Source organism: Daktulosphaira vitifoliae, unplaced genomic scaffold, assembly GCF_025091365.1.
Source record: "Daktulosphaira vitifoliae isolate Bord-2020 unplaced genomic scaffold, ASM2509136v1 Scaffold_5, whole genome shotgun sequence".
Classification (NCBI taxonomy): domain Eukaryota; kingdom Metazoa; phylum Arthropoda; class Insecta; order Hemiptera; family Phylloxeridae; genus Daktulosphaira; species Daktulosphaira vitifoliae.
The window spans coordinates 33350616-33371840 of NW_026099576.1; the positions used below are offsets into that span (position 1 = coordinate 33350616).

Consider the following 21225-nt stretch of genomic DNA (forward strand, 5'->3'; position numbering starts at 1 on the left):
GCCGTTTCTCAGACTCCCTTTCCGGAATCGAACCCTGATTCCCCTTTACCCGTTACAACCATGATATTGATAGTAACTACTGTCATAACATGTAACTAAAAAGTAAAAAATAAATATAGTTAAAAAAAACACGCTTTTAAAACACATCGAACTAAAAAGTTAAAAATAATTTTTAAAATAAACTTAAAACAATAGTGAACAATAAATCCTAGTATTATTGTGACAAAAGCGTCGGGCGCTCAATATACGAAAAATATGACACAAAGCACCCACGCGTGTTTTTTTAAACTATATTTATTTTCCATTTAAGGTTCAATTTATCTAAATAAATTTTTTATTATAAGTTAGTGTTGTTATATTTTTAAAACAAATAAATAATCATAAAAATATGTTTTAAAAAGTTAAAAAATGTATTATATATATTTGAAAAAAAAAATTTTTTAAAAGTATGCATTAAAATTTTAAAATTATGAATTAAGAATATGCATGAGAAAAAAAAATATCATGTTTTTATTGAAAAAATTGAAATAAACTTTAGTACTCTGCTATTAGTGACCGATAATTATTATGTTTTATTACTCATGTATCTTATAGCCATATCTGAGTAAATATTACTTAAAAAATACTAAGAATTAATCAATTACTATATACTAATAGAATTACTTTAAAATCCAATTATTGATAAAAGACAAATCTTTAGAACGTTTTTATTTATTTATTTTCTAAACCTGAGAACCACACACGCTAAATAAGAAAATTTATTAGATAACAAAGAAACTTGTAAAAAAATTGCATTAAAAGGTCATAAATGAACCGTGATAACTATGATTTTGAGTAAATACTTTATACTTTTTTAGAAAATGTGAAAAACAGCAATTAATTTCACCAAAAATTTAATACTGTAAAATTATAATGTTACATAAAAAATTAAACCTGTAAAAATATTAGCTTATAAGATAAGATTAGTTCAAATAAATTATTTGACTAACAAATAAATAAGTTTTAAATTTTAACAGCGTTCAAACACTTTGTACATTTCAGTTAGACTAGCTATTTGTAATAAAGTTCCATCTTCTTGAAATTTCTTTGGCGGTTGAAAACATTTTCGAAAGGCAGGAAACAAAATATGTTCTACAACCCATGTCCAATTTTTATCAGGTGCAACATCCTTTATGATATAAAAAAAGTGTGAACATTCTATTTTTAAATTAGTATATTTATTACAAAATAATTATTTAATACTAACAGATATATCATCAATATCAGAACATAACTGTTTCCAAGGTGGCATTACATAAAATCTAGCAGTTTCATGACTAAATGTTTTAAAACATTCTTTTTCACTAGACCAATCAACTTCACTTGCTAAACGTAATAAATATAATGGTAAACCATTTAAATCTGGTAAATAGCCCTCTAAATAATAATAGAAAAAATGTTAAATCAATAATATAATAATCTAATATTTAAACAAATTTTCATATTCACCCAATAATAATGGTATTGATAATATATTTGCATCACTATCAATTTCAATAGAAAAATAATCGTTTAACATTAAAGATCTAGACATCAATACATCTGTTGCATCTTGAGCCAATTCTTCCTTTGGTTTGTCTTGTTCAATTTGGTATTCTGATTCAGGAAGTTCAAATGCTACCATAATAAGATCAAAAATTGATAATGGATTCTAAATAAAAATAATAATTTAAATAAAAATATTTTTTATCATGTAACTGAGTACTCACAGAAAATTTAATAATACCAAAATTACCGAACTCATAAAGCATTATTTGATAAAACATTTCTTGACTGTAAACAAAATACTTTTAATATGTCAATTATACATTGATTTGCTATGGAATACAGAGGTTAACTGTAAAGTAGCCAACTTATTCAACTTTTTTGATTGAAGTTGGTTTAAGAATTAGTCGGATAATGGGTTATAATTTTCAAAAATAATAAGTATTTCTTTAATAATGATAAGTAAAATTACATCAATATTTTGTTGATGAGTGAAATGAATATTGAAGGAAGAAGAGGTAGAGGAAGACCAAAAAAGAGATGGAGGGATGCTATTAAATGTGATATAAGAACAGCTGATGTGAGCGTAGATGATGTGGGAGATCATGCTAAATGGAAGTTCAGGTTAAGGGTGGCCGACCCCAAGTAGTTGGGATTAAGGCAAGGAAGAAGAAAAAGAAGAAGTGAAATGAAAAGTTCCTTTTTATGATTTTAAATTAATTATATCCAGAACTATAACTAGCCTGTAACTTAAATCTAAGAAAAAATTGTTTTAAAAATAGCTCTATAATGTTTATAATACATTATATATTATGCTATTGAGTATTTTCTAACACTGATCCATTAAAAAATAAATAAAAAATTTAATTTATTTAATTTTTGATTTATTACACGCAGAAAAAATTAATTAGTTTCATACAGTAATATATCAGCAATATTATTTTGTGAAATGTTTCTCATAAATTTTAACTTAAATAATACTTATTTCAATATAGCTTTTTTTATTAATATTTATTATCAAATAATATAAAATTATTATTTTTAAACATATAAAATAATTTCTCAGAATAAATTGCCCATAGAAACTATTGATATTAGTATATGTTGTTACTTACAACACATTATTAGAATTACAAATGTACAATTCTGTTTCATGCTGAAATAAAGACCAAGTAGCTGAAGCTACTCCAACATATTTATGATTATGAAATATTCTCTGTAATGTTTCACAACAGTTATTTTCAATTTCTTTACGTAAACTTAAAACACTAGTTAATTTTATATCTCTCCTAGAAATAGTATTTCAAATTAAATAATAGAATGCATAGATATTTAATACTCCATTACCTTGTTACAGAATTCTCAGATTTTAATTCAGAAGCAACTGAAGTTGTTGTATCTAAAAATTTATCAATTTTTTGTTCATTACTATCAGTTCTTACCATTTTATTTTGTGAAATAATATGAGATTTTTCTAATTTTTTTGGCATTTCTGATGAAGTAGCTAATTTAATAGCTTTATCTATAGATTTTTCATTAGACATTGTTGCTACAGAAGTGTCATTGTAATTTGGTAAACGTGTCTATAAAAATTTGTAAAATTTATAAATAATTTATTTGAAATTTTATAAACTTAATAATTACTTGTGTATAGAAAGTTCTTGATATATTTGAACCAGATAATTTTTCTTGGACAGCCTCAGTAACTTTTTCAATAACTTTATCTTCATGTAAAAAATGTACTTCATGTTTAGTTGGATGAATATTTACATCTACATTCATAGGATCCAAATGTAAACTTAAATATACAAATGGATAAGATCCTTTCCCTAAATAAATACTATAAATTTGCTCAATGGCTTTTCTCAGTCCTAAAAAAGTTTTACTTAAATTAAAAATCAATAATATATAAATCATGCAATTTTATAACCTTTAGAATCAACCAGCCGATCATTTATAAATAATATGAAAAGTAATTTTTTTGAGGTGTAGTTAGGATTGGACACAAATCCTTTAATTTTTACTTTAAGAGTACTGCAATAATCTTCAACCTCTAATAATGCCCTACAAAACAATATTAAATAAATTATTACTAAAATTCAAAATATATAAATTAATTAATTTAAAAATAAAAATCCATACCTACAAACAGCTGATCCATGAATAGCTAAGATATTATCTTTATGGTTCGAATTAGAATTTGTTTTAACATCTGACAACGTTTCTCCTTGTTTTTTTAAAGTAAAACCAACACTTGGATTGTGTATAGCATACCGACTTACCTTCAGTAAAATGTATTAGATTAGGTAAATTATATTTAAGTATAATATGTTACAATACAAAGTATTGCGTTTATCACAACTCACTAAATTACTTATAGAATAGCAGTAATTTTGAGAATTTATTTTTATTTAAAATAATTCATTGTGTTTTCGTAAAGTAATTTTAAGACTCCTTTAAAAATTAATATTTTGTTACAACCAGAAATAAAAGATGGTCTTAAAAAGGTAAAGAATTCTGATAAGTCAAACTTTGATTTCTCATTTGTATTTTCTGGGAAAAGCTAAACAATTCGCTATAAGTAGATCTTTTGATCAACTAGTTAAACTTTGTACCAATACTCTATTCTTGTTAGTGTTGGTAACATAACTTTTAGTAATACAAGGAGTACCTTAGGTTTCGTGCTGAATCTAACTTTTGGAAAAGACTTATCTCTAGAAGAGTGTTGTTTGATAAAAATACTGTTAATTAATTTAATACAATACTTTATACTATAGTATGAACTTTTTTTTCACATGGCAATTTATATACATAGGAAAATGATCTAATTAAAAAAATGACAAGTTAATAACTACTTATTATACCTAATATTTTTTGTGAATAATTTTATGACTCAATAGGAGGAAGAGTATAATTGAGAAATATCTGGTAATAAAAATAATCATAATCCACTACTCACTCCCAATCTATATTTTGATATAGTATTAACTTGTAAAGACCTGGTCCAAAAGTTGTTATTGAACAGTATTTTTGATTAATTATAACTTTTTTTATTATACAAGCTCAATTATACAATTTTTAGTACAAATAAAACACTTATTAGAAATACATCAATAAATAATATAAACTAGACATTAATCAGTTAACACTACAAAAGAATAAAAATGTTAATAATAATTTATTTTCATTTGCTTCAAGCTGGGACTTTATAGTTTGTTTTGGTTATCTCAAGTACAACAATGATATATAGATATTTGTATTTGTTTATCTTAATCTTAATCAGTGCATATAAATTAGGAATTGTAGATTGAAAGGATTACTACCCCGTAGAACATAAATTGTTCCGATGTTAATATATATATCTATGACAAATTTTTATAGAGTTTAATGTCTCGGAAGTGGTCTTAACATTTTGCAAATGCATTGAATCTGAACTCTAATAAAATATAATAATAGCTTTTCATAACATTTAAAATTTGGACTTATTTTCAATAGTAAAATTTTATCTTTATCACTTAAGAACAAATTATCTTTATAAAGTTTTATTATCAAACAATTTTAAGTATATTTTATAAAAATATTTACCACATCAACAACTTTTAGATACTCTTCGTTAAAACTTTTCATTGATTTTCTTCTAGTTGCTATATTGTAAAATAAATCTTCAACAGTAATTATAGTTCCAACATTTCCCGCACAAGCTTTGGGTGGTGCTTTTAAATGTCCATCTACATAAGATGCTCTAAAAATTAATGAAATATAAAAAATATTAATCATTGATAAAGATATGAGCTATGCATACTTATAAGCACACACTGATCCATTTGTTTTTGTAGTTATTGACAAATGCGCAACATGACTTATACTGGCTAATGCCTCACCACGAAATCCATAAGTAGATATTTTGTTTAAATCTTCAAATTCTTGTAATTTACTAGTAGTAAACCGTTCACATACAATACCTAAATCTTCAGTTCGAATACCAGTTCCATTGTCTTGTATCTAAATTGAAAGATAATATATCGCCTATCAAGAAGACTATTGATGCAACTCAAAAATTAAAATTTTTCTGAATTTTGTATAAACATGAATAAAAATATAAAATTTTAAGTAAAAAAAGTCTCATCAATCATAGCTATAAGGTATAATATTAAGCTTTCACAAGAAAGACTTGCAAAAACATATTGTGTCATTGAATAGTATAGAAGTATACATTTTATTTTACCTATCCAAAAAAATACCTCTAAATCTCCCTTTTAGCTCAAAGACGTAAGTATATATTAATGGTTTCAACCTGTAAGTATACCCAACATGATTATTAGTATAGTTTGATTATTTATAATAAAATTTGTAACAGCAAGATTTGAACCCCTGACACCTCCCTTGTATTGTCTAAATATATGATAGGTGTAATCAATTTCAAAAATTCCAAGCAAAATCATAAAAATCCCTGACATTTTCATTATTTCACTGACCATTATAATATTCCTAACTTTGCAACATTTTAAATTTTTTCAGATTTTTCAGACTTCCATAATTTTTAGAAAATAGCAACCATAATTTTAAACAATTATCAGTTTTTTAAGCTGAAAATAGCAATCACACTTTCCTATAAATATTATCAATAGTTCAAACATCCATTTAAACATCATTTTCATGATTTTTGTGATCAGCTTTTGGATAAAGGCCAAAAAAATTATTTAAAATGTAATACTTAGACATAATTAGAAAAATTACAACTTAATTAAATTAATGGGTAGCTATAGATACAGTAATAGACAGCCTGAGTTTTATTTAGTTTTTCATATGCTTTTTACATTAAGAGAAATGATATTACTAAATTTATTTAAAGAATACCTGTAAAAACTTTAGGCCTCCATTTTTTAGTGTTATTTGAATATTTGTTGCTTTGGCATCTAAACTAAAATAGATAAACCAACAAAAAAATTCACTTCAATATTTATATGATTTAACAAATAATAACTTGTATAATATTTATAACCTGTTTTCTAATAGTTCTTTAAGAGCATTTGCAGGCCTTTGGATAACTTCTCCTGCAGCTATTCTATTTACAACATCTTCAGCCAATTTTTTAACAACTGGAACTACCTGTACTTGCTCCATACTTATAAGAAAATAATGAACAGAAGTCCAAATAGATTAATATTTAAAAATCATAAAAAAGGGATTCATTAGTTTATACATATATATATAAGTTTAAATTGAAACGATTTTATAAATTCTAACTACATTTAAACAAACAGTATAATATTAATTATATTTTATTATTAAGATATTGTTAATCTATCAATTATATTAATTTATGTATCAGTATTTTGGAGGCAAAATCGAAGAATAGATAATAGAATCTAACTATTTTCTCAAATTTGATAACACAGTTTATGTTGTCAACTCTATTGTTTTTTGTGGTGGATGTCAAATTCAAATTGGTCGACTTGAAAAAGAAATATTAAATTTCTAAGTTAATGACCGAATTAATTGATTTACATATTTGTTATTTAGGAGTATTCAATTCTATATCTCTCAAAAAAATTCTATTTCTTTTTTTGTCTTTTTACTAATTGAGAAATACTAAAAAATATTTTTTACATTTTTAAATAATAATTAGATATATAATTATTTTAAAATAAATATATTCTGTAAAAGTATAAAAGAATACGTTATTATTTTAAAATAATGTAGTTTCTATTATAACTGTATGAAATTTGTTGCATTAATTACCAAATGTTTACTTAAATCCTTTTTTTAAAGTTTTTTGAATAATAATATACATTTTCTTACTAAAATGGAAAGTGAGACCAAATCACAATATTGTTACTTATTAATATTTCCAAATGATTAAAATTATTAGTATCTAAAAAATTTGTTAATCGAAAAGCATCGTATAACATATGCACTTGTCAACAAAAATGTTGATCTATTTTTGATTTAAATGAAGTTAGAAATTTACGAAATTTTGTTAAATACAATGTACAATATATTATTAATTGATTAACGTTAACATGTTAAGTACGACGTTCGTGTTCCAGTGGAATTTTTCGTTATGGATACACGCATAAATAGAAAATTGATGTTGGATAACACATTTAAGTTATTTTGGAGAGGTATTTGGGCGTGTAATGGAGCATTTCTTTTTATGTATTTAAGTTCGCTAAATTTAAATTTGATATCAGTTTTTGAATTTAAGATTTTTTAACTGAGTAAAATGGCATTTTTTCTTTAATTTTATATTGACAATTTAATGACTTACTTGATATTTTTTATTTTTTAATAAAAAGTTAAATTATTCATATAAATAATAATCATGGGTAAATTCTATCAATAAATTATGTTATTAAAATAAACTATGTTATTAAAATAAACTATGTTATTAAAATAAACTATGTTATTAAAAATTGAGTATAATGAGCAAGAAATATCAAATGTTGTTTGGATACCAAAAAAACACAAAAAAAAAGTATTAAGTTTCGATATGATAAAAATTTCTGTAATTTTTTATTTTGCCAAGAATTTATTTATAATATAAAATAATTTTATCAAATTATTTAACTTTTTAGTTTCGATGCGAAACTGAGAAGGTATTGGTTTTTTTTTTTTTGTGTCTGTTACCACTTTTTCTCAGCTCTCCCTGAAGCGATTTCTTTCAACAGTTCTTCATAAGATCATAAATCGTAACTAGTCGAAGACATTACCCTCAAAAATTGAAAAAATTCCCTCGTTCCCCGTAAATGGGGGAAATCTCCAAAAAATTACAAATGTAAAAATCGCTAATTTTTTTAATTATTTCAATTTTTTTTACTTTAAACTGCCATAACTTTTTCAAAAATAACCAAATCAATATAATTTTTTTTATAAATTCATGATGTCTTTACCTTTCATTTGGTTTTTTTTTTTTATAAATCTGACCCTTTACCAACCACAGGGGGGATTCAAAATGACAACTTTTTCAATTAACTTTGAAAGTGTTACGGAGATACTGACACTTTTATTTATACCTTAAATTAAAGTTTATGTGATATAATTTATTATGGAAAAAAATAATTCTGGACTTTATTTTGTTTTCATGATGAAAACGGACATCAAAATTGACAATTAAAATACGATTTTTGTAAAAAATTATTAAATATCAATTTCTTACTATATTTAATTGCTATAATAAATATTTATTTACACTCTTATAAATCATAAAATTTGTAATAAGGATATAAATAAGAAAATAATAGATTATGTGGCTTTTAGAGACAAATAATCCATTAATTTTTTAAAAATTTAAACACTATCTACAGATTTGCATTGAAGCGTTTTTAACACGCTTATATTAGTTTCACATGTATGTTGTATGTTGTTTGTATGTTGTAAGTTTGTAACTCCACGCGGCACGTGTTATTATGTCGCGTATGCCGTTGTCTATGACCTTGAGACTAGACCGTCGTAACGCATTCACCCCACCCCGCTCACCAGTCGGCGATAACACTATTTTTTTCTGTATAATTTTGAGTAAACGCCGCGGTGCAAAGTCCAGCAAGTGCCGCACGGCCGACGACGTACCGCCGCTAATGATAGCGTAGTATTCTTCCTGTTGTCAAAGTGGCAACGTCAATAAACCGATCTCCACTCGCGCACCGTCGCCATCAACGCTGCTAACCTTTTGACGCCCGAGGATCACGCCGGACATCGCGTCGTCGACGCCAACGAAAGTGCCACGATATTATGCGAAGATTATATATTCTTACCATCGCCGCTAATATTAATATATATATACATATATATATTATTATTTATATATACGTATATGTTAATATTCATTTATATATCCCTACAGCCGACGCCGCTGCCGCCATATATGCCTCGCGCCCCGCCCGCCAACAAAACACAGCTATACCTCGTGCATGATACGTTTACGTACTTAAGTCGCTTTACATGTATATATATATATATTTTAATTACTATTAAAACTTATATATTAATACGCTTTATTCTCATTAAGAGATATATAGGGTATTTATTCCGATTACAAAGGATGATTCCCGTATCGTCATTTTACGTCACTACCTCCACGTTGCGCGCCTGCTGCTTTCCTTGGATGTGGTAGCCGTTTCTCAGACTCCCTCTCCGGAATCGAACCCTGATTCCCCTTTACCCGTTACAACCATGATATTGATAGTAACTACTATCATAACATGTAACTAAAAAGTGAAAAATAAATATAGTTTAAAAAAACTAAAAAACACGCTTTTAAAGAACATCGAACTAAAAAGTTAAAAATAATTTTTAAAATAAGCGTAAAACAATAATGAACGAAAAGTACTAGTATTATTGTGATAAAAGCGTGGGTGCTTTGTGCTATATTTTTCGTATATTGAGCGCCCGACGCTTTTATCACAATAATACTAGTACTTTTCGTTCATTATTGTTTTACGCTTATTTTAAAAATTATTTTTAACTTTTTAGTTCGATGTTCTTTAAAAGCGTGTTTTTTAGTTTTTTTAAACTATATTTATTATTATATAATTTCAATCACTGTCTGATACATCTATGCTGGAACCAACTATGCAACTTCTTTACTATGCCGCGACCCCACTGTTCTGTTTTATTTTTTAATTTATATTAATTTCTAAAATTTTACATGCATAATTTTTTTTTTGGATTATAGGCTGTAAAATAAAAATTAAAAAAAAAAATAGCTATAAAATATTTTTTTTATTATAAATGCTTGTAATTCATATACTTATAAAAACTGCAATTAAGAATTAAACATACTCATTGGACCTTCAGCATTAAATTAGACATGTTTTGAAGGAGAGCCTAGGGAGCTTTGTTCATAGAATACATTATATAAAAGTTTAAACAAATAAACATTGTCATTTTCTAAATCATATAGTTAAAAGGGTTAAATATACATATATATGTTTATAGAATTGAAGTTCTTTAATTGAAAGTTTTATTTGATGGAATTTTATTTTCATCGAAATATTATTTTAAGTACACTAATAGTTTCAGAAATACAATATTTGAAAAAACATCGATTAATTGTTAGTGTTATTATAATTAATGGTGCAAGGTATTTAATTTGGATAGCAACTGGATCAAGTAGGTACTAATAAAATTTACTGAAAATAATATTATTTTATAGTTAAAATTATGGTAAAAACATATGAAAATTTCAAAACTTTTGTCCGCCAATTTTTTCGTGTTGACTGCATATTTTCAATATTTGAAACACTATGACATGATTACAAGTTTGTGTTAGGAATCATTTTGTTAAAAGTTTATCGAATTAATTTTGTCAGAAAGTGAACTTGTTATTCTGGAATGGAAATGTTCTATTAAAAGTAACAGCATTGATTTTGTAAGGTATACCATTTATAGAGACTTGAGTTTTTTTAAATAAAAAATATTAACGACAATCTATTATCACAAGATGATGCTGATGATAATGCTGGTAATACACAACGAATGTATATAGATAACAAATAATCTACACTGATACATAATTTATTATAATAAGTATTTAAACATAACGTGATTAATTATTCCGCTGCCGGTATTCAAATTAAATTTAATATAAGACGTGTGTATGATATAAATAATCCGTACGTGATACGATAGAATAATAGTTACTAACTTTTAAGGGACAGATTATCAAAAAATTCCAATTAACCAATCATAAGTAATACACTAAATTCAAGGTAGATACTAGCTTAAGTACTTCTTCTTAGAACTTATTTAGGCGTTGAAAACTTATAGTAGCACAAAATATTGTATGTGTTAACTAGATCACTTTATAATTAATTTATGAAATAGGTAGGTTTTTATTAATCTTATTATATATTGATTCTTCTTTTTTGTTTAATATGCAGTGTTAAAAATTAGTAATTTTAGTTTTATGTTTTATAAAATTAAAACATGGATTATTGCTTTTTAGCTATAACATTCAAATACTGATTTCTTTTTATTAAGAAATACTTATTCAAGTCATAATGAATAGTTTACAACAGGGATGGTTTACCGAATCTGATACTTGGTGTGGTGCAGGACTTTCTTTGCAAGTGGAAAAAATAATTCATCAAGAAAAATCTCCTTATCAAGACATTATGATATTGCAAACGTAAATACTTAATATTATAATTAATATTGGATGGACTTTAAGCATATTCTTATATTACTAGACATATAATAAATATCATTTAATAATTTTTTTTTTTGTTCATAACTATGTTATATACAGTACTACTACTACAATAAAAATAAAGAATTTGACTGCTTAAGTACAATGCATGTATAACACATTTAAGAAGTGTTTGTGGTCTTCCTCTATCTTTTCTTCATTCAACATTCATTTTCATAACTGATCTTACAGCTTCCGATTCTTCTCTCCTCATATCATATTGTATGTTATTACATATAATGTATGTAATAAAAAATGAAATTAAAATTAACTTTTTTAGAGCCAAAATTTAATAATAAAAAGTATATTTTTATCAAAGTACAAAACTGTAAAAATTATTTAAAAAAAAAAAATGAACATAAATTTTTATCAGATTTAAAATTGGTCAACGTGGAGGAATACCCTATATAGTGAATTCTATATTATTTTAAGTTTTGAAGTTTTTTATTAAATAGATGAATTGTTGTAACAATTGGTTACAGAATTTTAAGTAATAGAGCATAAAGGAATTAACTTAAATAATGATTAACTAGCATCTATTCCCTTTAAAATTTATTTGAACAGGAGTTATTAAAATGGTATAGGATTAATAGCATTCTTTTCATTTGCTTACCATTTTAAGTCTTTTTAACCATAATTTTATATTATAATATTATATTTTGAAATATATAATTGTAAATTTATTTATTATATAATTTGATTTAAGTTTTAAAACCATTAATTATATATAATTAACAGTTTGCCTATTATAAAATAAAGCATACTTATGATAATTTTTATAATTGATCAATTATAAAAACTCAACTCTAACATTAAGACTTTATATTAAAGTAAATTGGCTGACCCCGAGTATTTGGGATTAAGGCAAGCAAAAAAAGAAAGAAGACTATGTTAAATTGGCATATTTTATAATTCTTCTTTATAAACTTTTTTATTCACTTTAATAAATGATATATTTTTAATAAAAAATGTTATACTAATTTTGTTGCACGTGGTTATTATTGGTGTACATTTACATTTGCACACTAAAAATAAAACTTGGTTGATTGAACTGTAAAATACATCATTAAAATAAAGATATAACAGTAATAACCTTTTTTTAATTTAGGCTTCCTCTATTTTTTTATTATGTATATTAAAATTATGCATTTTAATTTGTGCTCATTAAAAAGTATTATAGAAAATTATTTATCACACCTGACCTATAATTTGATGTGAGCTAATTCCAGGTGTCAGACTAGCTTTGTATATTTTTCAAATTCATAGCAGATCCAGTATATTCCATACATTAAGATTATAAAATATCAGCAATTTGAATTTTCTCTATAACATGTGAGTCTTTCATAAAATTTCTCCCTAAATTTTTAAAATTAATTAATACTTGTATAATATTTATTGCATTCTTCAGAAATTATATATGAGGAGCCTAATATTTTTTTTTTATAAAATTTAACATAATAAGATTATATTATACATATATACATATATATATATATATATATATATATGTATATATTAATTATACAGAACTATAAATTTTAATGCAATGCATTAGAAGTTACCCTTAATTTATGTAAGCACAATTTTACTAATTTAATTGTTAGAATATAGAGTACTATATCTAGTTATTTTTTAGTTTAATATATATATATACATTTATATATATATATTAATACAAAAATATTTTTTTATACAGAAAATCATTTGGTAAAGCTTTAATTTTGGACAATATAATCCAATGCACAGAGTTTGATGAATATTCATATCAAGAGATGATATCTTTTTTACCATTATGCAGTCATCCAAATCCAAAAAAAATTTTGGTGGTTGGCGGAGGTGATGGAGGTGTAGCTAGAGAAGCTGCTAAACATCCAAGTGTAACTAGTATTGATGTTGTAGAAATTGATGAACGAGTGGTGAAATTAACAGAAAAATATATGCCATTTATGGCATGTGGGTTTGAAAATAAAAAAGTCACACTTCATATTGAAGATGGTTTTGAATTTATGAAGAAAAATTTGCAAAAATTTGATGTTATTATAACAGATTCATCTGATCCAGTTGGTAAGTGTTAATTCATAACAGATATAATAGTTTTTGAATCATAATTTTTAATTATGCATTGATCATTATTTTTAAACCACTTTTAGGTCCTAATGCGTCATTATTTCAAAAAAGTTACATTGAATCAATGAAACAATCACTTAAACCTGGAGGAATTATATGCTCACAAGTAGGTTCCATATGGATTAAAGAAGATCAAAGTACTATGATGAGACTATCCAAAGATTGTTCAGGTGTATTTACAAAAATTGCATTAGCTACCATATCAATCCCATCATATCCTACTGGCAATATTAGTTTTTTGTTGGCTACTAATAATGAGGTAAGTTTTTTTTTATTATAGTGTTACTTATTTTTCATTTATTAATATAATATCTGTTAATATTTTTGTATTTTTTATAATAAACATAATTATTCTTTATAATTTATTTGAAGACAGTTGGCTTGAATGAAGAAACTGCTCATTAAAAGAACTATTATTTATTATTATAAATCTTTTTATATAAATATACTTGTTGAGAATTGTTTTTGTTATTTTAGGAAGTAAATTTTAGAACACCTATTCACAAGTTCACCACAGATGAAATGGATCAACATAAATTGAAACATTACACTCCAGAGTTACATTCAGCTTCATTTTGTATTCCTAGATTTACTCAAATTTCTATGCCTTACCTAACATGCTAGCTTTTTTTAATTATAAGTTTTTTATTAATAAAGTAACTAGTTGACTGTTAAATTTAAAAGATTTATTTTCATATGAAGTGATCCACCTCAACCTAGTATTTCTATATAATTACATTAAATTTTAATGACTGAATTTAAAAATACCAAGTAATCAAGTAGCAGCCTTAAATACAGGAGTACAAATAAAATATTAGTATATTTTTATCAAATTAATTAAAGTAATATTTTGTAAATTATTTGTAAAAATACTGTAATGTTGATAACTAACAACGTCGAAAGTTAAAGCTGCTACAATAAAATATAAAAAATATGTTTTATTTTGTATTTTAAGGAATGAACATAAATAGCACTTTACATGATGAATTAAAAAAAAATACTCAAATTTATTGTATTTACCTCACTGTTTAAATTTGTTATCATTCAAAATATTCAAAATTAAACTTATAAATTAGTCTGGTATTATAAATGAGTTGGTCAATGTAATTTTAGTGGTCATCATTCCCCTATAAAGATTAAACCATTTATTCTTTATTAGACCTGTTGTTCTACTATAAGTATAGGATTTACAATATTCTCATATTTTCTAGAACAATAATCAAGTTTCTTAGTTAAGATGAATTTAAATATATAAATCATTAAGATAAAATGTAATAGGTTTCTTGATTATAGTTCAAATTTAATTAATAAAAATGATTGTTTTATAGAATTTGGTATATAATTTGAAACATTCAATTTTTTTTTTTAAACATTTTGTATAAAATATTTAAACAGTTATTGATTTTAAAATATTTATAATAACTTGAAGATACTTTGTATCTATGGTGCTATTTGTTGCCAAGGGCAACAAAGTTATTTTTAATCTGAACGTTAGTATTTTGACAATTTTTGTAAAATGAAAATTGTAGAGATTTAAAATTATAGCTAAATCATGGAACTAGTTTACATAGGAAATCGAAAATGTTATAAAAACCGTGTATTAGTAGTGTCTAGTAAGGAATGGAAGAGACTGACCAATATTGTGAGAAAAAATGCTCATGAACAGGATGCGGCAGAAAACAGTTCTCAATTAAAGGAAAATCGACAAAAATTAACAAAAAATTTAATAGGTTCTTGGAACAACACCGTATTGGTTAGATACTAATATTTTAATGTATGATCGTGAGCGCCGTTAGTATTATAATTTGTTCGGCCCTGAGCAAATTATGAAAATAAGACTTAAACCTAATCAACTAATTATTGATTTTTGTTTTTATTATTATTATTTTATAGTGTCTCAGAAAACGCTTATAACTTGGGATACAAATATAATTTAATTAAATTGTTATTATTTTTTTAATTATTGATCTTTTAGACTATGTTTAAAGCATATTTTTTATTATTTATTTTATTTTAAAAGTTTTCAAAGCTTTTCTTTACTAAAAATTTTGATTGGTCGATAAAAATTTTAAGACATTTACTCTTGATTTATAAGTATATTAATATGTAGAAAAGGTGTGATAAGTATAATAAATTTTCTGGTAATTGTTATTGATCCATTAAAATGTTTGTAGAAAAAGCTTTAAAAACAGCTACAGTGGTTCTAAAAATATAGGCTAAAACTAGTTTTTTGGAGTTTTTCCAGTATTTTAAATAAATTAATAAGTAATAAAATGTCTACAACAGTATAAGGTATATAGATAATTATAGTAAATTTGCAAATAAAAAAATATTTATTTTCAATTTTCTATTATAATTAATTTTTGAAAATGTGTTATTTTTAATCATTATGTGTTAAATTTCCATTTAATTCATAAAAACTATAATTGCCTATATTTTTTGGTTCCACTATATTTTGAATTTTAAGAACAAAATAATACTCCTTGTATGAATAAATGTTTAAAAATATGATATTTAGAGTGGAGGTGAAGCATAAGTATAACAATATTTGTAATTAGAAATTCCTTAACCGAAACTGTCCTTCTGTCCAGGTATAAAAATGTTATTTTTTTGGAGTACTAATCCAAAAGTTGTTTTTGACCAAAAATTTTCTATTTTTTATGTTAGCCAAATATTTAGTTGCAATTAAAGAAAATAAAGTTGACACCCCTATAAAATATAAAAAATGTACCATAACATTATTTTATGACAGATTAATGGAGTACATTTGTAACTACACAAAATTATAAAGATAAGCAAAAAACTTATTTTTTTAAGAGAAATCGAATGGCTAGCGTTAAAAGAAATATTCTGTATATATGTATAAAATATAGAGATGGAATAATAAAGTTTTACTATCTTTTAAACGTTTTAGAATGAAACTAAGAGAGTTTTAGAACAGAAACATAAGGCCAAAGAAAATTTGGAGGTTGAGCAACGTCAAATAGATGAGCAAATGAAAATAGAAGCTCATAGAATTAGGAATGAAGTAATAGAAAAAACACGCAAACTTAAGTTTGAAGAAAAAGATTGGACGAAAACGTTCAATAGAGCATTACAGCAGTCTGAAGTAAATTTACAGATTTTACAGTGATTTATGTTATGTTAGGGATTTATATTAACATTATTTTATTATTTAGGTATTCAAAGAAAGAAATATTCAACTTACATTTAACGAATTAGAAAGACTAAAAAAATTGAAAGAAAATTTATCTGCAGCAGATGAGAGATCCAGGGAACTAAAAAAATATAATGCAGATATGAAAAAATTAAAGTACCAAATATTTAAAAATAAAATGATGAAGAATGAAGAATTATTAAAAGAGTAAAAATATATTCAAGTAAATGGATTATAATTAATGGTATTTAATAATAAATTTTAGGATGAAGCTTCGAGAAGAAAATAAACAAATAGAAAAAATGGCGCTATATAATTCAAATAAATTGGAATTACAAAAACTTACTGAAGAAATTAAGGAGAATGAAAACAGTACTATGTTAAAGGTATCGCTATTTTATATAATATTCGCTCTATTAGAAACTTGCGAGTTCCAAATCAAAAATATTTACGATCTTTATGATTCTATATTTGAAAAATAGTAGTATGGGTTATTGATAAAAACAATTTCTTTGTAAAATATACAAAATGGAGGGCGGTGATTAAGTTTTGTTTTATTTAAAGATATATGAATGTATAAAAGCGTATTAGTGAGAATTCGTAGTGTTTATTGTCAAAATTGAAAATTGGGTATTGCTATTTACTGTTCAGAAGACCACTGATTAAAACTTTTATATAACATGTTAGGTTATATTAGGTTCACATGTATGTTTGTTTGTTGTGAGTTGTAGAATGTAACTTTTCATACGACACGTTTTATTATTCTCGCGTATCCCGTCGTCTATGACCTTGAGACTAGACGTCGTAACGCATTCACCCCAACCTGCTCATCACACGCCGGCAACACTAATTCTGTATAATTTTATATTTTTGGTTTTCGTACCCGTACACGCGTGGGTGCTTTGTGCCATATTTTTCGTATATTGAGCGCCCGACGCTTTTATCACAATAATACCAGTATTTTTTGTTCATTATTGTTTTAAGCTTATTTTAAAAATTATTTTTAACTTTTTAGTTCAATGTGCTTTAAAAGCGTGTTTTTTTTAACTATATTTAATATCTGATAAGATCAAATATGTAAAGGCTCATTAAAAAATTTGTTTTCAGTTTTATATCCATCTATTTCCCGAAATTAACATATTATAGAGGATTCGTGTGTTTAAGGAGTTGTTGGGGACTAGTTTAATACTTGAGGATCTTGGTCAAACCAAGAATTGGAAGCTATCCGACGTCTGCCGAAATATCGTCCCTATCTCCTTAAATGAGTTTTAATTACCTGAAGGAAACACGCGCAATCGTGTACCTTAGTTACAGGGGATAGATTATTAAATAAAATTAAACTATTGTTTTATGTCAACGACAAAGAAAATTTATATTCTAGATGTTCAGTAAATATAAGTTATATGTAATGTACAATATGCCTGACCTGAATCCTAGTACAGTTGGTTAGTAGGTATATCCAAGTGAGACGGAGTTGGTTGGCCATGATGACAATGGGCGATAGACGGGCCGTTGAATAAAAAAAGTGAAGTTATAAATAAGACGAAAGTAATAGTATTGAAAACTATGTCTATAACGGCCACTCAAACACAACTGCCCTTTGTTAGTTCAACGTCAGTAGCTCCGGGCTACAGACGAGTAGAATTGTCACATCAGTATCTCCTTCTGTGCTAATTAATATGTATTACGAATTAAGTAAAAGGAAATAAAACGTGTGTAATATAAGTGGTAAGAACATAGTAATAAATATTCTTACAGAGTCAAAGGCTTGTACATGACCTGGCCAATAAAGGATGGGACGGGTATTATGGCTGGTTTATGCCAAAGACTAGACACTACCAATGAGTAAATCACAAGAAAAATTTCGTTGGCACCCTGAAGGTCGATCCCGAGACTCTATGCGCCAATTTAGGCCAAGCTCACTGATATTAAAAAATTTAATTTATATGATTTTATTAAATTAGTTGATTATTATCAAATATTCATAACTATTATATTAAATTGTTTATTTTAATATTGAAACCTTACTTCAGTTTACTCTGATTCATTAATCAAACTATTTAGGAATGATTTATTTTTATATCTTAATAAATTAAAGCAATCGAGTATTCCTATTTATTTATAAATTATCAATAAATAAAATACCCACAATTAAGTAAGTTATTATTAAAAAGTAATAAAATTATAATGCTCATTAATATAGGAATTGGTAATGAAATTAACAATGTTGAGAAGGAATTTGTTCCAAAATTTACAATAGGAGTAAGAACTTTATAAATGAGAACCTTTCAAAATTCAAAATCGTCTTTGACAAAAAAAAATAAAGAACCGAGAACCTAAACGGAACCTCAAATAATTTGTTTTTAAGAACCCTTTAAAGTAACGTACCTCACCAAAAACTGGTTCTGTTAAAGATTCTTAAACTATTGTTATAAACTATGTCACCATTTAAGTCTATATGACTCACGAGTGACCGTGCTAAAATATTAATTATGTTAATATAATTTATTAATAAGTAATCGAGTCCCACGAGGTTTTAACATCTTTAATAACACTTTATCCAGAAAATACTTCGCATTACTTTATTTTTAAAATTTTTACAGTTTTATTTTTTAAATATAAACAAAATAATATATATAATTTTTTTTGAAATTTGAAAAAAAAAAAAACAATTTTTTACCTCTTTCCTAACAAAAATTTTGATGGGTAGTTATCAACTTAAAAATAACTACTTATTGAGATACAGCATTTAATATATGGTTTAAGTAAATATTGCGGTCGGGAAGTAGGTTAAAAATATACATCAGTACGAGATAAACCCAGTAGTTTTACATTTCTACTCATTGTATTAAAATGTTTCGCGGGTAAACTTGCAATCTGTTGGAGTTTGCCCCTAAAGCTGAGGTTTCATATCCTTATTTCAGGATTCTGGTTGAACAGGTTGGGGTTTTCAGCAGTCCTACCATCTAGGATCCAGTGGATTCTATTTGTCAGGCTTAACAGAGAAGCGTTTGCGGCCACTACCAGTCCAAGGCTGCTTCGGCAACACTGGTAAACCGGGGAACTTGGAGGCCCACGCTGTCGGTTAAGCGTGCCAGGTTCATGGTGTTGGACACGGTTGGGCTTGGTTTCAATGCTTGTGGGACACGTGGGGATGTGTTATTCCGTCATGCGCGTATGACCCTTAAATCTGGGCAGAGGGTCGCATTCTGATCCCAGCTGCGGTTCTCTCAATAGGAGTCCGCAGTGGTGCTCTGCCGTGCACTCTAAATTACGGCTAGAGATCAGTTTTGGTGGTGGGCCTCTGCGAACCCACTCTAGGAAAGGTTTCTGCTAAACTGGATGGGTAAGAGTTGTAGCATCACCTGCGACAACACCAGCCTACAGTGCAGATTCCGGATATGGTTAGTGAATCCAAGACTCCCCGCATCTTTTCCTCCGGTGGCTGGGGGGCCAATCCGAGCCCCCGGACAGCGAGGAGTAACTATGACTCTTTTAAGATATCAAAATGTCTGTAACTTAATAAGTACATACCCTAAATTTGATAATAACAAGCAATTTTTTTTTTGTAAAAATAAGCTAAAAAATAGCCAATTTTATTTTATTTTTTTTTATTATTAAAAGAAAATAATAAATATATTATTATAGTCCAAAACTGTAAAAGTTAAAAAAAAAAAAGAAAGCTTCATGAAATATTTACTTCAGCTCGAAAGTTTTAAGCCTTAGAAATGTAAAAACATAAAGAACCCATAGAATTGCAAAAATTTTAATAATATAGAAATGCAATAATACTAAGAAGCCATAGAAATGTTAAACATTGAGAAGTCGTAGAAATATAACAAAATCTAAAAGACATAGAAAGACTTTAAGAAGCCATAAAATTGCAAAAATATTAATAAGTCATAGATATACAAATTAATTTTTTCACTCCATAATTTTTTTAGCTTCGATGCGAAGCTGAGAAGGTATTAATTTTACTATGATGTGTTTTTTAATTTTTTTTATTTTTTTTTTTGTGTCTGTGAACGCTCAATCTCAGCTCTCGCTGGACCGATTTTGATGAACAATATGTCAAAAGATCACAAATCGTATCTAGTCGAAGACATTACCCTCAAAAATTGAAAAAAATTCCCTCGTTCCCCGTAAACGGGGGAAATCCCCCAAAAAATTACAAATTTAAAAATCGCTAATTTTCGATATTTTTTCAATTTTTTTTACTTAAAATTGC

General features: G+C 25.9%; 3 protein-coding genes across 8 annotated transcripts in view; 2 read left to right on the top strand and 1 right to left on the bottom strand.

Annotated features, from left to right (window-relative positions):
- Window positions 1-876: 876 nt before the first annotated feature.
- LOC126907899 (DNA mismatch repair protein Mlh1) lies at window positions 877-6826 on the bottom strand. Of its 2 annotated transcripts, XM_050689554.1 has the most exons (13): window positions 6527-6826; window positions 6382-6445; window positions 5327-5526; window positions 5110-5266; window positions 3667-3806; window positions 3455-3588; window positions 3169-3395; window positions 2872-3107; window positions 2640-2813; window positions 1749-1812; window positions 1489-1690; window positions 1247-1416; window positions 877-1168 (listed from the first exon to the last, which is right to left on the bottom strand). In XM_050689554.1, the coding sequence occupies exons 1-13, from the start codon at window positions 6646-6648 to the stop codon at window positions 1010-1012; spliced, it is 2049 nt and encodes a 682-aa protein (XP_050545511.1). In that variant the 5' UTR covers window positions 6649-6826; the 3' UTR covers window positions 877-1009. The 2 variants fall into 2 exon arrangements, with proteins under 2 accessions (XP_050545511.1, XP_050545512.1); XM_050689555.1 differs by lacking the exons at window positions 6382-6445; window positions 6527-6826 and having other exon boundaries at window positions 5341-5465.
- A 4188-nt stretch (window positions 6827-11014) lies between these two features.
- LOC126907904 (spermidine synthase-like) lies at window positions 11015-14523 on the top strand. Of its 3 annotated transcripts, XM_050689567.1 has the most exons (6): window positions 11015-11349; window positions 11471-11653; window positions 13410-13549; window positions 13613-13777; window positions 13864-14099; window positions 14318-14523. In XM_050689567.1, exons 2-6 carry the CDS (start codon window positions 11526-11528, stop codon window positions 14462-14464), a joined length of 816 nt encoding a protein of 271 aa, XP_050545524.1. In that variant the 5' UTR covers window positions 11015-11349; window positions 11471-11525; the 3' UTR covers window positions 14465-14523. The 3 variants fall into 3 exon arrangements, with proteins under 3 accessions (XP_050545524.1, XP_050545522.1, XP_050545523.1); XM_050689565.1 differs by having other exon boundaries at window positions 11016-11349; window positions 13410-13777; XM_050689566.1 differs by having other exon boundaries at window positions 11016-11234; window positions 13410-13777.
- Window positions 14524-15324: 801 nt separating this feature from the next.
- Window positions 15325-21225, top strand: part of LOC126907902 (meiosis-specific nuclear structural protein 1-like) — an 18481-nt gene continuing 12580 nt past the window's right edge. For all 3 annotated transcript variants that reach the window (XM_050689563.1, XM_050689562.1, XM_050689564.1), the window contains exons 1-4: window positions 15325-15593; window positions 16755-16949; window positions 17020-17204; window positions 17263-17383. In XM_050689563.1, coding sequence (XP_050545520.1) covers window positions 15393-15593; window positions 16755-16949; window positions 17020-17204; window positions 17263-17383 — 702 coding nt within the window. In that variant the 5' untranslated portion in view covers window positions 15325-15392. The remainder of the gene's footprint in view (window positions 15594-16754; window positions 16950-17019; window positions 17205-17262; window positions 17384-21225) is intronic.

Coding starts and splice junctions, on each gene's coding strand:
- LOC126907899 (XM_050689554.1), bottom strand. CDS start 6,648: ATGGAGCAAGTACAGGTAGTTCCAGTTGTTAAAAAATTGGCTGAAGAT. Junction 3,807..5,109: donor ATCTAAAAGTTGTTGATGTG/GTAAATATTTTT, acceptor ATTTTACTGAAG/GTAAGTCGGTATGCTATACA. Junction 1,691..1,748: donor TTGGTATTATTAAATTTTCT/GTGAGTACTCAG, acceptor ATTTTTATTTAG/AATCCATTATCAATTTTTGA.
- LOC126907904 (XM_050689565.1), top strand. CDS start 11,526: ATGAATAGTTTACAACAGGGATGGTTTACCGAATCTGATACTTGGTGT. Junction 11,654..13,409: donor GACATTATGATATTGCAAAC/GTAAATACTTAA, acceptor TTTTTTATACAG/AAAATCATTTGGTAAAGCTT. Junction 14,100..14,317: donor TGTTGGCTACTAATAATGAG/GTAAGTTTTTTT, acceptor TTGTTATTTTAG/GAAGTAAATTTTAGAACACC.